The sequence below is a fragment of the Anolis carolinensis genome, chromosome 1 (genome assembly GCF_035594765.1).
Source record: "Anolis carolinensis isolate JA03-04 chromosome 1, rAnoCar3.1.pri, whole genome shotgun sequence".
Lineage (NCBI taxonomy): Eukaryota > Metazoa > Chordata > Lepidosauria > Squamata > Dactyloidae > Anolis > Anolis carolinensis.
Genome location: NC_085841.1, coordinates 30508147 through 30522300, shown reverse-complemented (window position 1 = coordinate 30522300; position 14154 = coordinate 30508147). Strand labels below are relative to the sequence as shown.

Sequence of the window (14154 nt, the reverse complement as noted above, 5' to 3'; positions counted from 1 at the left end):
GGGCGAAACAGCCGTTATGCGACGCGTGGTGGTGTTGGGCGCCTCGCGAACCAATGGGAAGGCGGGCGGTTAGGTGTGGGCAGGGCCGCGGCTGGCCAGCCAATCAGCCGCAGGCGCGGCGTGATTTAAACATCCACTAAGGAGTTGAAGCTGCGTGTTTATTGCGTTGTTGGCTTCTCCCGGTGAAGGATGCCGAGCCGCCCCGAGGACTATGACGTTCTCCTCACCATCGGCGCCGGGTCCTACGGCAGGTGCCAGAAGATCCGGAGGAAAGCGGACGGCAAGGTGAGCGGCTTGGGAAAGACCCCTGGCGAGTCATGAGGCCTGGTTGGAGGTCTCTGAGCCCGTACGGAGTGCCTCCGGCCTTCATTTAGCTTCTAGCGTGGAGCACGTGAGACTAGCCTCGTGGCCATGGGTTGAGCGTTGGGCGGCGGCCCTGGAGGCCTGAGAAAGCCCGGGGTCACACTCTCTCAGCCTCAGAGGAGGAAGGCAAAGGTAAACCTCCTCTCAGCAAATCTTGCCAGGAAAACACTGTCGCCATGAAAACATGCGTTGAGAATTAAAGCAGGAAAGCCCATGGTAGTAAAAATGCACCCTCCTAACCAGCCCTAAAACTTGCCAGTGAGTGTGTACTATTCCTAAAGTAACTTATTTTGTGTTTGGTGAAAGGCAGTAAGATGTAACCAGGACTTTATTATTATTATTGTTATTATTATTATTATTACAACTACTACTAATGAGTATACTCTGTCATTCTCTTGTTATTGCTCTTGTTATTTTTTAAGACAGAGACAAGAGTGTGTTGATTGGTGTTTATGAATTTTAATAGGCTTTTAATAATTTTAGGTAATTCAACTTTTAAAAAAAATTAATAATAATAATAAAAAACTTTATTTATACCCCGCCACCATCTCCCCGGAGGGACTCAGGGTGGCTTACATGGGGCCACGGCCCAAACAACATAAGGACAAAATATAAACAACATTGTACAAATCACAATATAAAAAAGATAAAACAGTAATATAATAATATATCAATTAAAACAACAATATAGGATAAAAGATTACATTTAAAACATATAAATGGTAAGACTGTGATAAATACCGGATAGATTATTAAAAACCCTCTGGGGCTGATTAATGACTGTATCTCCAAAGGCCTGCCGAAACATCCAAGTTTTCAGTTGTTTCCTGAAGGAAGATGGAGAGGGAGCCATCCTAATCTCCCTGGGGAGGGAGTTCCAGAGTCGGGGTTATTATAAGCATAATTCTAATGCTTATGTCCTCAGTTTGAAATTGTTTGGTTGGTTTTTTTTTAAAAAAAAAGAATTGTCAGCCCCTTCTGAGTCTTTTTAAGAGAGAAAAAGTGGGATATAGGCCATAATGAATGTTGCAGTTAATGCTATTTACTGCATTTGTTTCTACCCCACTTTTCTCTCTTGATCGGGAGCCAAAGTGGTCCCTGACTTAGAAATCAATACAGTTTAAAACTTACAAAAATGTTAAAAGGGGGATTAAACATGCAATTCTTAAAGCAAGTCAGTTAAAGATCACATTTAATTTTAAAATAATTAAAATACTATACCTAATTCTCACAATGGGTTAAACTTACCTGAAGTTTGGGTTGCTGACCTGAAGGTTGCTAGTTTGAATCCGCGAAGTGTCAGCTCTACCTTGCGATGACATGAGAGAAGCCTCCCAGCAGGATGATAAGACATCCGGGTGTCTCCTGGGCAATGTCTCTATAGACAGCCAATTCTCTCACACAAGAAGCAACTTGCAGTATGTTCTCAAGTTGCTTCTGACATGATTTAAAAAAATTCTCTGTTCTTAAAACACTTATTGCTTTAAAATCCTGACTCTAGAAACCAGGGCTGCATCTACACTGTAATAATAAATAGAGTCTGGCCCCACTTTAACTATTATAGCTCAATGCTTTTGAACCCTGGGAGCTGTAGTTGGATGAGACACTAGGACTGTGTAAAACTACAGCTCCTGGGATTCCATAGCATTGAGCCATGGCAGTTAAACTGGTGTCAAAATAGTAGAGATGCACTCCAGGGTTCAAAACCCTGCTTGCCCCTGGAAAACCACTGGGTGACCTTGAGCAAGTCACACATGCTCAGAGACAGAAAATCCAAAGCCATAAGTGGGAAATGGCTTGGAGGCACATAATAACAACAGTCTCTAGTTCTAATGTGCTATTACCCGCATAATCCAATTGCTGCTTGCTAGACCAGTGTTGTATAGGCCCTTGAGGCATGTGTTTATGGGCTGGAGGTTGCAAAGACACTCTGCTGCTGCCCTTTCTATACTTTGTTTCTAACCTCAGTTTACTGAGAATAGGGATTATCGCCAGTGCATTTGGGCCCCATATTGGCCTGGCATTGCCTTAAAAGGTCAAAAAAGAAAAGCTTTTGTTCAGTAACTTCATACACAATGAGGGTAGTTAATGAGAAGTGATAGGGCAGGGTGATTGGTTGTATTTTGCATGGGTTTGAAGACACATTGGTCCTCAGACAGTTTTTGAAGGGGTTGCGCTCTCAATTTTTTTTTGACTAGCCATGCCTCACAACTTCCAGCTGTGACCATATAAACAATATTTCTTAGAAATTTTAACTATGATCTTAGGCATAAAAATATTGTGGAAATCTTTAGGGTATGCAGGACAATGGGTTGTATTGGTGTTAGCTTCTGTTGTTCAACCCCTGGCCCAAGGAAATGGTCCATTTCAACCTGCTGACATACTTTTGTATTCTGGTTGTGTTTAATTGCTGTAGTTGCTCTAGTTGCAAGATTATACATTGGTTTAATATTAATTCTGCAGTTAAGTATTAACCCTTTTGGATCTAATGACTCAATAAAAATCATAGAATCATATTGTTGGAAGACACCACGTGGGCCATCTAGTCCAACCCCCTGCCATGCAGGAAAAGCAGAGTTTCTTGCTTTTGCCTAGATCAATTGTGACAGTGTTGGCATTTTAGGTAATAAAGTAACTTCAACCAGACCTTCTATTATGATGCTATAGATTTGTGCTTTTTTTTTTTTTGTTCATCGTGGGAGAGAGATACCTGATAACAAAGCTGCCACACATTTAACCATTGTTGTAATAAAATGATGCCTGAAGCCGTTGGTGTGGTTTCTTCAATTTTTTCAGGTCTTGGTCTGGAAGGAACTTGACTATGGATCTATGACAGAATCTGAAAAACAGATGCTCGTTTCTGAGGTGAACTTGCTCCGTGAGCTGAAACATCCAAACATAGTCCGATATTATGATCGTATAATTGACAGGACAAACACAACTCTTTATATTGTGATGGAATATTGTGAAGGTGGAGACTTGTCTACACTTATTGCAAAGTCTACAAAAGAAAGGTTGTAAATCTCTTTTAACTTATCCTAATGTGTGCAGATCTGTTCTTGGTTCTATAATGGCTAACATTAGTCTTCAATGTATGTTAAACCATAAAACACCAATAATTGTGGGGGGGTTTCTACAAGAAATTTATTGGGTGATGAGCATTTAAATTAAATATTATTTGATTTTTGATACAAAAATGCTGACAACATAGTAGAGTATACAGAAGCAATTCCAACCTGATTCACTGTTTTTTTCCAAGTACATCTTGTGGGAAATTACAACATGATGCTATCCTTGGGATGAGCAAGCCAGATGATTTAAAAATATTTGTGTGGTTAATTCCAGAGAAGTGATGTGCGACACTTTTGGGCCAACATCAAAAAGTAGTAAACTGACAATTGCTTTGCTTTCTACACCACAAAGGTTTCTCTTCTGTGATGTCTTTCTGTTTGCTGAAAGGCTACAGATACAGGAATTTAACCTTGCACAATTCAATCTACTGAACATTACACACAGAGAAATCTTATTAACCTTTGAAATGTACCTCATAGCATATGCATGCAAGAACTATGTCCAGTGGCTTTTAATTTGTTTTTACCATGTTCTCCAGGCAAAGTTCAACATTAATAAGAGAAGCAACCTAGTAGCCTGAAGGATCGATATGATGAACTGAGAGTCTTCATGCTACTAGGCTGTCATTATAAGAACTATCTAATTTATACCTTGGGCAAGTTGTGAGCTGCCTTAAGTCCCATATTAGGAGAAAATGGGGAAATAGATTGAATAAATACACCAGAATATTTAGTTTGACCCTTCATTAAACATTACTTTCAATTAATGATGCCATGTGAGCATTGAAGTAATGTTGGTAGCTTTCTGTAACTTTATCAGTGAGAAATACTTGCTCTTTAGGAGAGGAAATAATAGAATGAAATTGTATTGCAGGTGTAATTTTGCTACTATCTTGATGAGGGAAGCAATTCTGGCTTTCTGATAAGGATGCCTAGCTGGCCTCAGGAGCCTTGGTGTTACCACTAAAAGGGGGAAGAAAACAAGAGTCTTCTGTACTACAGAGGAAATTACTTATTTTCACCCAATTCAGCATTGCTTGCCAGAGGGTTCTGAACAGCCAGTTATGCTCGTTTTGTATGGATTATAGAAGATAAGAGTGGGAGAAGCCCCTGATTATTCTATGCTGCTTTATCAGGGAGACAAAATGTTTTCTGACTTTGGGGGTGGTTTGAGTAAGATAATAAAGAGTGGGAATCTATCCTGTAGGTTGTTTTATCAACATTTCCATCCAACATCCTCCCAAAACATCTGCATGTACTGAAAGGGTGAGGAGTACAAGGTAGAATTTCAAGTAGTGGCAGTTCAGGAAAAAATAGAAATAAGTGTTTTATCTGTTCTTACTGTCTCTTTACTCCATTCCAACTGGGAGCAATCCCTAACTCTTCTCAGTCCAAGAAGCAGACAGTCCCAGAGTCTGACTAAGAAGCCAAGCCAATAAATTACACTTTAACTTTGTGTTAGATTTGAGTCACAGGTGAAATTTATAGATAGAGAGGGCTTGTATACTGTACTGTGTTTCTCAACCTTTGGGCTTCCAGATGTTTGGAATGCTAAGGCCCTGACCATTGATCATGTTGGCATTGGGGAGCTGAATTCCAAAACATTGGCTGCAGGTGGCTAAAGGATTCTGGTCACATCATATCTAGAGGCTGTCAGCTAGGAAAAACAAATACAGTACTGGAATTTTGTAAACTGTTCAAGATAAAGAAACAGAAATAGGTTTTTGTCTAAAGATAACCTTCCTCTTTCAACAGGCACTACTTGGAAGAGATTTTTGTCCTTCGAGTTCTTACTCAGTTGACCTTGGCCTTGAAGGAGTGTCATAGGCGGAGTGATGGGGGTCATACTGTCCTTCATCGGGATTTAAAGCCAGCAAATATTTTTCTCGATGGAAAGAGAAATGTGAAACTTGGTGATTTTGGCCTTGCTAGGATTCTTCACCATGACACTAGTTTTGCAAAAACATTTGTTGGAACACCATACTACATGTCTCCAGTAAGTGTCAAAACAAAAAACCTGTTAACACCTATATTTCAATGTGTTGTAGTCAGTGAACAAAACTGAAGTATGCCATGTCACACTGCAAGTCATCATCGCCCTGTGTTCTGAAGTGAAGCACCTTGAAAACTCTTCAGATGGGGGTGGCATTGGAGAACTAACAACAATTTCAAAGCTCTGTTGTAGTAACTATTTGTAGAATCAGATAACTACTACTGATGCAATTGCTTTTAGCAAGAGTGGGGATCTTCCCATCATATCTTCAGTGTGTTCTGGGGGGTTGGAGATCTTTGAAGATAGGTTTGGGACAAGAATAGTGATGCAGGAAGAAGGAACCATGGTTAGAAATCTAATCAAGGTCAGATTTTGCCTAGAAGTTTTTTTTTACTGAAATACTTATAAATATCAATGGCAATAACAGTTATGTATTTGTAACTTTGAACTATCCAGTTAAACTGGTTATATAGCCATTCATATAATGAAATGATGCATTTCCAGAAATGGAAACACATTTTGTTTTAATTGGGCCTTTGCACGATTAAACTCTGTGCGCCAACTGCACCCATTACTTGAGTAGCCAGATCTGGCCATCGTGGTACATGCCTTACTTACATCCCGTTTGGATTACTGTAACCCACTCTACATGGGGCTGCCTTTGAATGTTCAGAAACTTCAGCCAAAGAGCTTTTGCCAGGTTGCTAACTGGGGCTGGCTACAAGGCATGGACAACCCTCCTGTTTCAGCAGCTCACTGGCTGCCAGCTTGTTTCTGGGCACAATTCAAAGTGCTGGTTATGACCTGTAAAACCCTATATGACTCAGGTCCAGGTTATTTGGCTGACGGCTGCCCCACGACTCTGGAACTCCCTGTCCGGGAAGCCAAAATGCACCCCCCCCCCTTCTGTCCCTCCAGTGGCAGGCTAAAATCCTTTTATTCAGGCAGGCTTTTAAAGAAGGTTTTTAAGATCAAGTCTGGGGCTGCTATTGTCTTTAGTTCTGGATATGTTTTATGGATTTTAACTGGGAATTGTTTAAATACTATTTATATTTAATTCAATTTTAGTGTTTGTATATTTGTAGATTTTAAATGGCATTGAAATGGTTTTAATGTAAGCCAAATTGAGTCTCCTTGTGGAGAGACAAAGTTAGGTATAACTTAAAATAATACTGTTAATAATTGAGCCTGGTTAAAGGTACAGTTTTAATCCTCTTTTCCATAGTGAAAGCGGTTTTTGTTCTTTGACTTACAAGAATACCTTTCCTACTTGTTAATTTTGGCACAACCAAAACCAAAGTAAATAAAGTAGTAGTCCTATAATGTAATGAGTAGTAAAACTAAGCTGACACACAAATCTTTTTTCTATTTACAGCAGGTTAGTTCCACTACCTGCCATGACTTAAGTGAGACTTAAGACAATGATTTCAGTGTGGCTACTCTAAATATGGCTAAATTTGATTTCAGTCCTATTGTTTAGGATAAAGTCTAGTATTTCAGCAAGCATAATTCCTTCTGAAGATCTTTTGTGGCAGTATTTCCTCTAATATGTAGTTATTGGCATTCTAAATCTAAGGCTTGTATTCTCTTCTTAGGAACAAATAAACCGCATGTCCTACAATGAAAAATCTGACATTTGGTCTCTAGGATGTCTTCTATATGAGTTGTGTGCATTGTCGTAAGTATATAATACTGACAAAAAGCTTCTAGCAAATGTTTTCGATTAGTATTAAGCTACGTCTCATTGTAGACTTACTCTAGAAACCCAGCAACTAGAACGAAGGCAAGCAACCAAGTTCTACAAATATGGCTTTTATAATATTGAAACATTTTATGCAGGTGCTAGGGTCTAACTGAAGATGGTGTTTGTTTACGCTTTCTAGGCCTCCGTTTACTGCTTTTAACCAAAAAGAGTTAGCAGAAAAGATAAGAGAAGGAAAATTTAGACGGATCCCTTATCGTTATTCAGATCAGCTGAATGAGCTTATCACAAAGATGCTGAACCTAAAGGTAAAGTGACTTCAGATTATTTAATGTGGAACAAATGATTACTGTCAAGCAAAATCTAGGTTGTGGGTAAAGATAGTGTATACCCGATAATGTACCTTGAATATTATGTATCATTCTGATTTCAAGGATTATTGTCGGCCTTCAGTTGAAGAAATTCTGCAAAACCCTTTGATTACTGATTTGGTGTCTGAGGAGCAAGGAAGGATCTTGGAGAGAAAGGGGCGGCGATCTGGAGAACATGATAAAGTTGAAAGGCTTTCTGGAACTCCAGCGAATGAGCTGAAACTGAAGGAGCAGCAGCTGCAAGAGAGGGAAAAAGCCCTAAAAGAAAGAGAGTTTAGGCTGGAACGTAAGAATCCATGTAGCAAAGGTGGGAGTGTTTGTAACTAGAATTATAGCATGCTGTAACTAGAATTATAGTGTGCTAAATGCTCAAAGGATGGCCAAGATTTAGTTTAGCAATTGTATATTGTACAGTTACTCCAGAATCAATTCACTGAGTTAGTGAACTGTACCATTATACAACCATCCATGTTACAAGTGTAATGAGTTTGCATTCTCCTGTAGGAAAAAAAATGGATTTAGCTCCTCATCCACTGTTAAACTTGTAATTCTGCAGCCTTCTAGACAGCCTAATTGCTTGTGCAGTGGTTTAGGTCAATCAGAATTAACTGGTTAATACAGTTGACTCCTGACTTTCCCTTCAATTTTCTTTCATCTGTTTCGCTAAGTGATCAAGCATTTTTATTTCTCCTTATATTTTCCTATTTTAGGGATAAATTATATTCGCTGTTTTATAGTAAAGCTGTGCTGACCCTCGTAAACAAACCTGGAACACTGTTTTCAGTAGAATGACTTGGCAAATAATGCAAAATTATACATTGCTTTGTCCTGTGGGCCTAACTAATTACTGGTCCAAGTGAAAACCTGTCATAAATAATTGCCTTGACCAACTGCAATCTGATTAAAGTATTTGTCTCTTTTGTTCCAGAGCGAGAGCGGGAACTGTGTGTTCGAGAGAGGCTGGCAGAAGACAAACTGGCTAGGTCTGTTCTTGTAACATATGATGGTGTTTTTTGTGATGCAGTCCAATCTTATGGCATAAAATTTTGTGGAACAAATCCTGCTTCATCAGATGCATAGGTTGTAATTCTCAGTTGCAAGTACATATCGACATGCTGTTGAGGAAAATACATATAAATGATTGATTTAAATGGATTCTTAACTCCATCCTCTGTTTTTCTTTAACACAATGTCTATGCATACCTACAACAGAGGATCAAATCCCATGAAGTAGACTTTTATCCACGAAAACTTATGCACAATAAAATAGAAGTTCTTGTGGTGTGGCAAGATTGTTTTGCTGCAACAGAGTATGAAGGGGATTCATCACAAAATATTTGGACACCATATTTGCTTTTGCTGACCAATTCCTTTCTAAACAGGGCTGAGAACTTGATGAAGAATTACAGCTTTCTCAAGGACCAGAGACTCATGTTGCCAACAAGCAGCCCAGGTATGAGAAGATATAGGAGGCTCCTGCTGGACTACTGAACTAGAGATGCGGAAGCTTCTAGCCTTGTCACAAGTGAACCTTTTAGTCATTATTTCCCTGGGAAATATCTATACAGCTCTAGAATTGGGCTCATTCCTAAATAGCAGTGGAAAGAAGAATGAACATTTACATGTACTACATGTACAGTGAGAGTTAAAATACTCATTGTAGTAGTATTTGTCTAAAGGAATGGACACTTTAGGATGTGAAACCTTTTCACCTGTAGTGGTCCTCCTGTGTACATGATGTAAATTTACTGTACATTCGATCAGATGTGGCCAGCATCCGGTGTAAACAAAATGTTGGACAACTTAACTATTTCCGTCTGCTTTTGCTTGATTGTACTTTTTGGGCCCAGTTTAGATACTGTTGCTATCCAAGTTGGGATTGAACAGCTTTATGATTTCTATGAAAACGTTGTGTTATGGCTGTCCCATTCGAATACTAGGTATTTATGTATACACTGATCTCATTATTTTTTACATGTTTAAAATGCCAATGAATTTTTGATTTTTTTTATGAACGTTAATATTGGTCCCTAATAAAATATATTTTATCATATTGATTTCTAAAAGATTCAAATACAACTCAAAAACCTCTAAAATGAGTTACATGTTAATAGATCTAGGAAGGGCATTTAAACAAAATACTGGCACATTCCAAAACCATCCATAACTGCGAAACATGTTACCAGGTGGTCTGTATTCACTATCTTACTACTGCTCACTTATAATCCTATAATGAGGAATATTTATTTATATGTCGTAAAAGCAAGCTCGTACTGGTTATTTGAACCAGGTAGGATTTTCAATAAGTATCTAAGGAAAAAAACAGGCAGAGTACCCAAGTAGGACTCTAGCTCTTTTTATGTTCTCTTGTTGCTTACTTTCAATGCAACTGTTTATCAGGTTGGGATATACTAATCATTCTTTGAACTTCTATATCTTTGTTTCCTATTCTCTGCATGGTATGAAAACTGCTTTTTAAAAAAACAAATGACCTCTCGAGTATACAGATTTATGAGCAGACATTCTTTGGCCAATGCAAGTGCCTAGTTCTGGAATACTAGCATTGTATAAATCATCATCTTCGTAAAAGGTCCCAGCATAGCTCCTTAAACATAGTTTGGTGTGGTTTGCATGTGAATGACATCTTATTTCAAAACACTGTTCAATAAAAATATAATAAACTGCCTTATCATAGGTCAGGTCATTGTTCTTTGTGGTCCGGTAACATTAAAATAATTGGCAAAGACTTTCCAGGCTTTTAAACGAGAGTTTTTAGCCATGACTCCAGATAGTATGGATTATATTTGGGGGCCTCCCCTCAGTACAAACAATAAGCTATGGCCATTCATGTAGTGCATGGTACTACATTAAAATGTGGTTTCTGCTAAGCATACATGAAGAAATACATATATTGCATCTTGGCTGACACTTTGCAAATACAGCAGTTAGAAAATTGCTTATAGCGCAGCTAACACACATATAAAAATATTCAACTATGCAACAACAACACACATAAAAATATTCAACTATGCAACAATAACACACATAAAAATATTCAACTATGCAACAACTGTACAAATGAATTGCTTAATGTTTCAGGGTGGGTGTGGACAGTTTTCCAAATATTGTGGACTATAAATACCAGCATTCCTGACAGCTGGCTATGTTGCTTAGGGCTGTAGGATTTGTAATCCAGTAATATCAAAGGACAACATGCTTTTACATAGGCTTACATATGGAGAATGTGTGGCCGACTAGACACTTAGGGATGGCAATTCTCATTGTCCACTACCACCTACTAGTAATGGTAGAACTTGCAGGCTAACATCTGGGGACCTATCTAGGAACAAAGAATAGAAAAGAGCAGTGGAAATAATAAATGTTGAACAGAGATCTGAATAGAAAGCTGTCATAATGAGTTACAGTATTACTACAATACACGAGAAGCTAAAATACTGAAACAGATGTAGCAAACGTCTGAATGATATATAACTTCCCACATTTTGTCTACCATATAACACTTGTGGGCTATTAAAATGTTTATACTATAAAGGAGGCCTAAACATATGTTTTTAATTGTCAAGCACCTGGTGGATTTGCTAGACAACCTCAGTGTGTTCAGTTTTGAAGGTGGATATGTGAGTGGAATTGCTTTTTTGGGACAAATATGCCTAAAGATGTCCATACTTAATACAATTTTTAAAGGCAGCCATGACAAATGTTAAACTTTTCTGTTAGAAAGTCTTTCATTGAGGAGTGGCAGTTTGTTATATTGACAATTGTTTATAGTCACAACCTTCCTAAGTAAGATATATTAGATATAAGATAGTTTAAATAATGATGTCACAACTGAATGAGCTTTAAAACTGCTCTGACTGTATTTTATAATGGAAAAAAGACTGGTTGAAAGCAAACACACCAAATACTGCACTCAGGACAAATTGAACTTTATTATGATCAATTCAAGATTCAGCCTCCTGAAAATGAGACATAGACAAAGCAAGAATGAGTAGGATATAATGTAGCTCTGTGTACACAGGAAGCATATGACTTACGCACAGTAATGTCATCAGTCCAGTCCAACATACTGAAAACCTCATACCAAAGATGGACAAATACATAGCCTGAGTTTGGGAAAGTTACTCCCTTTGATTTTAAATTCTCAGAATCCTCTAGTTGAGCCACTGGCTGGAGAACTCTAGAGAATTTTAGTCCAAAAGATGTAACTTTTCCAAGCTCCGACTGCCAGAGCATTGCCTTTACAAATAATTTTCTTGCTCAGCTGTGTCCTTCCTCTATAAAATTACTGTAATACTTGTTGATGGGCTTAAGTGTCCTGTTGCATTCATTTTAGGGCAATAAATAATTGATGGCAGAACATTAAACTGAAGCAAGGCTGCTTAGCCACAAAAATGTATTCAATAACTGATAGCTTTTTGCTAGATCTCAGTTCAGTCTGCTTCACAGGAGTGCTATGATGATAAAGAGGCCATGCCCACACACCTGTTGTGAACTGTTAGGTGGAAATAAAAAGTAATTTAAAACACCTTATTTCATGGATTTAAATATCCTTCCGGATATTCATGAGTTCAATTTAGAAGTGAATGAAAAAACTTATCTACTGTGAGCATAAGGAAAGGGTATCAATTCCAGGTAGCCACCTTGTGCTTCTCTAGATGATGTTAGATTGCCACTTCCATAATTCATAGCCAGTGGTGTGAGATGATGATAGGAGAAGTAGTGTGATGACACCAGAAAGGCCACAACTGGTATAGGTGATCAGACATGTTTGTATGTTAATGATGGAAAAACCTTTCTTATGCAGTCCATCTTGAAATATGTGACACTGCTAGGAAGCTGACCAGTGCCTACAACTTATTTTAGTTTTAGTTGCAAAGCTGAAAACAGGACAGTTTCCTATATATTTAATGATCAAGGGATCCTGTAACAGGAGGGACGTAGTTTACATTCTGCTAAGTGTCTTCTCACACACACATAATCAAGCCATTTACCAATGGAAAAGCATCTGACTATGTTCTTGTAGCTGGACACCTAATACTATAGGATGATGTCAATGTTTGTGTCTAGCTGAAGGAACATGGCTGCACACTTCTGTGCACCTTTTCCACTAGTCAGTAATGGCTATGTTGGTCCGGGATACAGCAGGTGATGAGGATTGAAAGATGAAAATATATTTATACCAAGCAATATTTTTACATATCTTCTTGCTTCAAGATGTGTTAACCATTAAAGATACAGGAGACCCATTCCATATTTAGCATGGCAACCTAACTACACTTATTCTCCCAAATAAGACCTAACAGAAAGCAAAACATTGCTTGCAGTATACTTGCACTTTCCTGAAATAATTATAAGGAATAAAAACATAATTCACTGAACAATATAAGGCCTGTAGCAGAGACTACGATGTGTGAATATAGCCTGTATTAGACTCAAAAGTTAAAAGGGGGTAAAAAATTAATATTCAGAGGGTGTAAGAACATAATTTGAGAGTATTTTTTTCTTTATTTCATTTTCAAGGTGATGTATTACCAGGCTTTCCTACAAGAAAAAAGAAGGTCCAGTTTGGTGATGAAGGTAAAGAAAATGAGCAGTCTGTGGACAGCCTGGAGAATTTTCCTCTCTCCAAACAAAAAGGATACAACCTAAAGAAACGCCTCTATGCTGCTAACTTGCGTGCTCAAGCTCTGTGCGAACTGGAGAAACACTATCAGCTGAAAAGTCACCAGCTTCTAGGGATGCGTTGAAGACATGTGAATTTCCACATTTTGTATATAGAATTCTCCTTGTGTTTTATGTGCTGTCCTTTTACATATCAGCTTTTATGTGTTTATAGTGAAAATATGTGTAGGCTGGATTTAGAAAAGATGCTAAAGCATTTCAAACTATGTAAAAATACAGCTTGGTAAAATATATTTAGATCTTCCTGCTCAGACAGTTTGCATTTTGATGCTGTTTTTCCAACATTGATGGAGGATGTAGATTGGTTTTTTTAAAGGGTTGGAAATTATTTTTTAACGAAGTGCATTACAGTGCAGATAAAGTTACTGTGCCCTGTCGAAAGAAGAGTTTTTTTTTTAAATAAAAAAAACCATGCTTTCCAAACTTTGAATAAATACGGTCATTAATTTCAAGGAGAACAGCCCCAGGGAAAATACCGGATGCAACTAGAGCTAAGTCCATATAAAGCTTCCTGAACTTTTTACCTTAGACTCCAGAGGCAGGATTTGTGATGGGGAATTTCTGGCACTACAAAAGTTGGATATGCCAAACCTTATGGAAGTTAAGAGTGCAGCATCTGTTGGGGAGGGCACAGGTTTCCTGTCTTTGCTTTGGGGTCCTAACCTCGTGATAGCAGATGTCTTGTTTCTTCCCCATTAGTCCTTGGAAAGTTTGGATTATTGTTGTTGGAAATCTGGAAAAAAATGGAGCATTGCCTCATTTATAAAAAAGATAATTTGTTTCAAACCAACCTAAAGTGTACCTAGACAATGCCTTTCCAACCTTGTTCTTCAATGTAGTTACCAGATGTGAGTATAAATCAAAGTTTGGAGATCTCGGAAACAATTATAGGCAGTTTGCTTTTGTTAAAGAGTGCTTTTTATACATTAAATAAGAAATCAAACAAGAGAA

General features: G+C 38.1%; 1 protein-coding gene across 2 annotated transcripts; it reads left to right on the top strand.

Annotated features, from left to right (window-relative positions):
* Positions 1–25: 25 nt before the first annotated feature.
* On the top strand, positions 26–14154 carry nek2 (NIMA related kinase 2). Of its 2 annotated transcripts, none has more exons than XM_016990659.2 (9): positions 26–285; positions 3160–3377; positions 5190–5430; positions 7023–7105; positions 7311–7437; positions 7564–7807; positions 8429–8483; positions 8883–8953; positions 13042–14154. In XM_016990659.2, exons 1-9 carry the CDS (start codon positions 190–192, stop codon positions 13266–13268), a joined length of 1362 nt encoding a protein of 453 aa, XP_016846148.1. In that variant the 5' UTR covers positions 26–189; the 3' UTR covers positions 13269–14154. The 2 variants fall into 2 exon arrangements, with proteins under 2 accessions (XP_016846148.1, XP_003216022.1); XM_003215974.4 differs by having other exon boundaries at positions 28–285; positions 7564–7786.

Coding starts and splice junctions, on each gene's coding strand:
- nek2 (XM_016990659.2), top strand. CDS start 190: ATGCCGAGCCGCCCCGAGGACTATGACGTTCTCCTCACCATCGGCGCC. Junction 7,808..8,428: donor TAAGAATCCATGTAGCAAAG/GTGGGAGTGTTT, acceptor CTTTTGTTCCAG/AGCGAGAGCGGGAACTGTGT. Junction 8,954..13,041: donor GTTGCCAACAAGCAGCCCAG/GTATGAGAAGAT, acceptor TTCATTTTCAAG/GTGATGTATTACCAGGCTTT.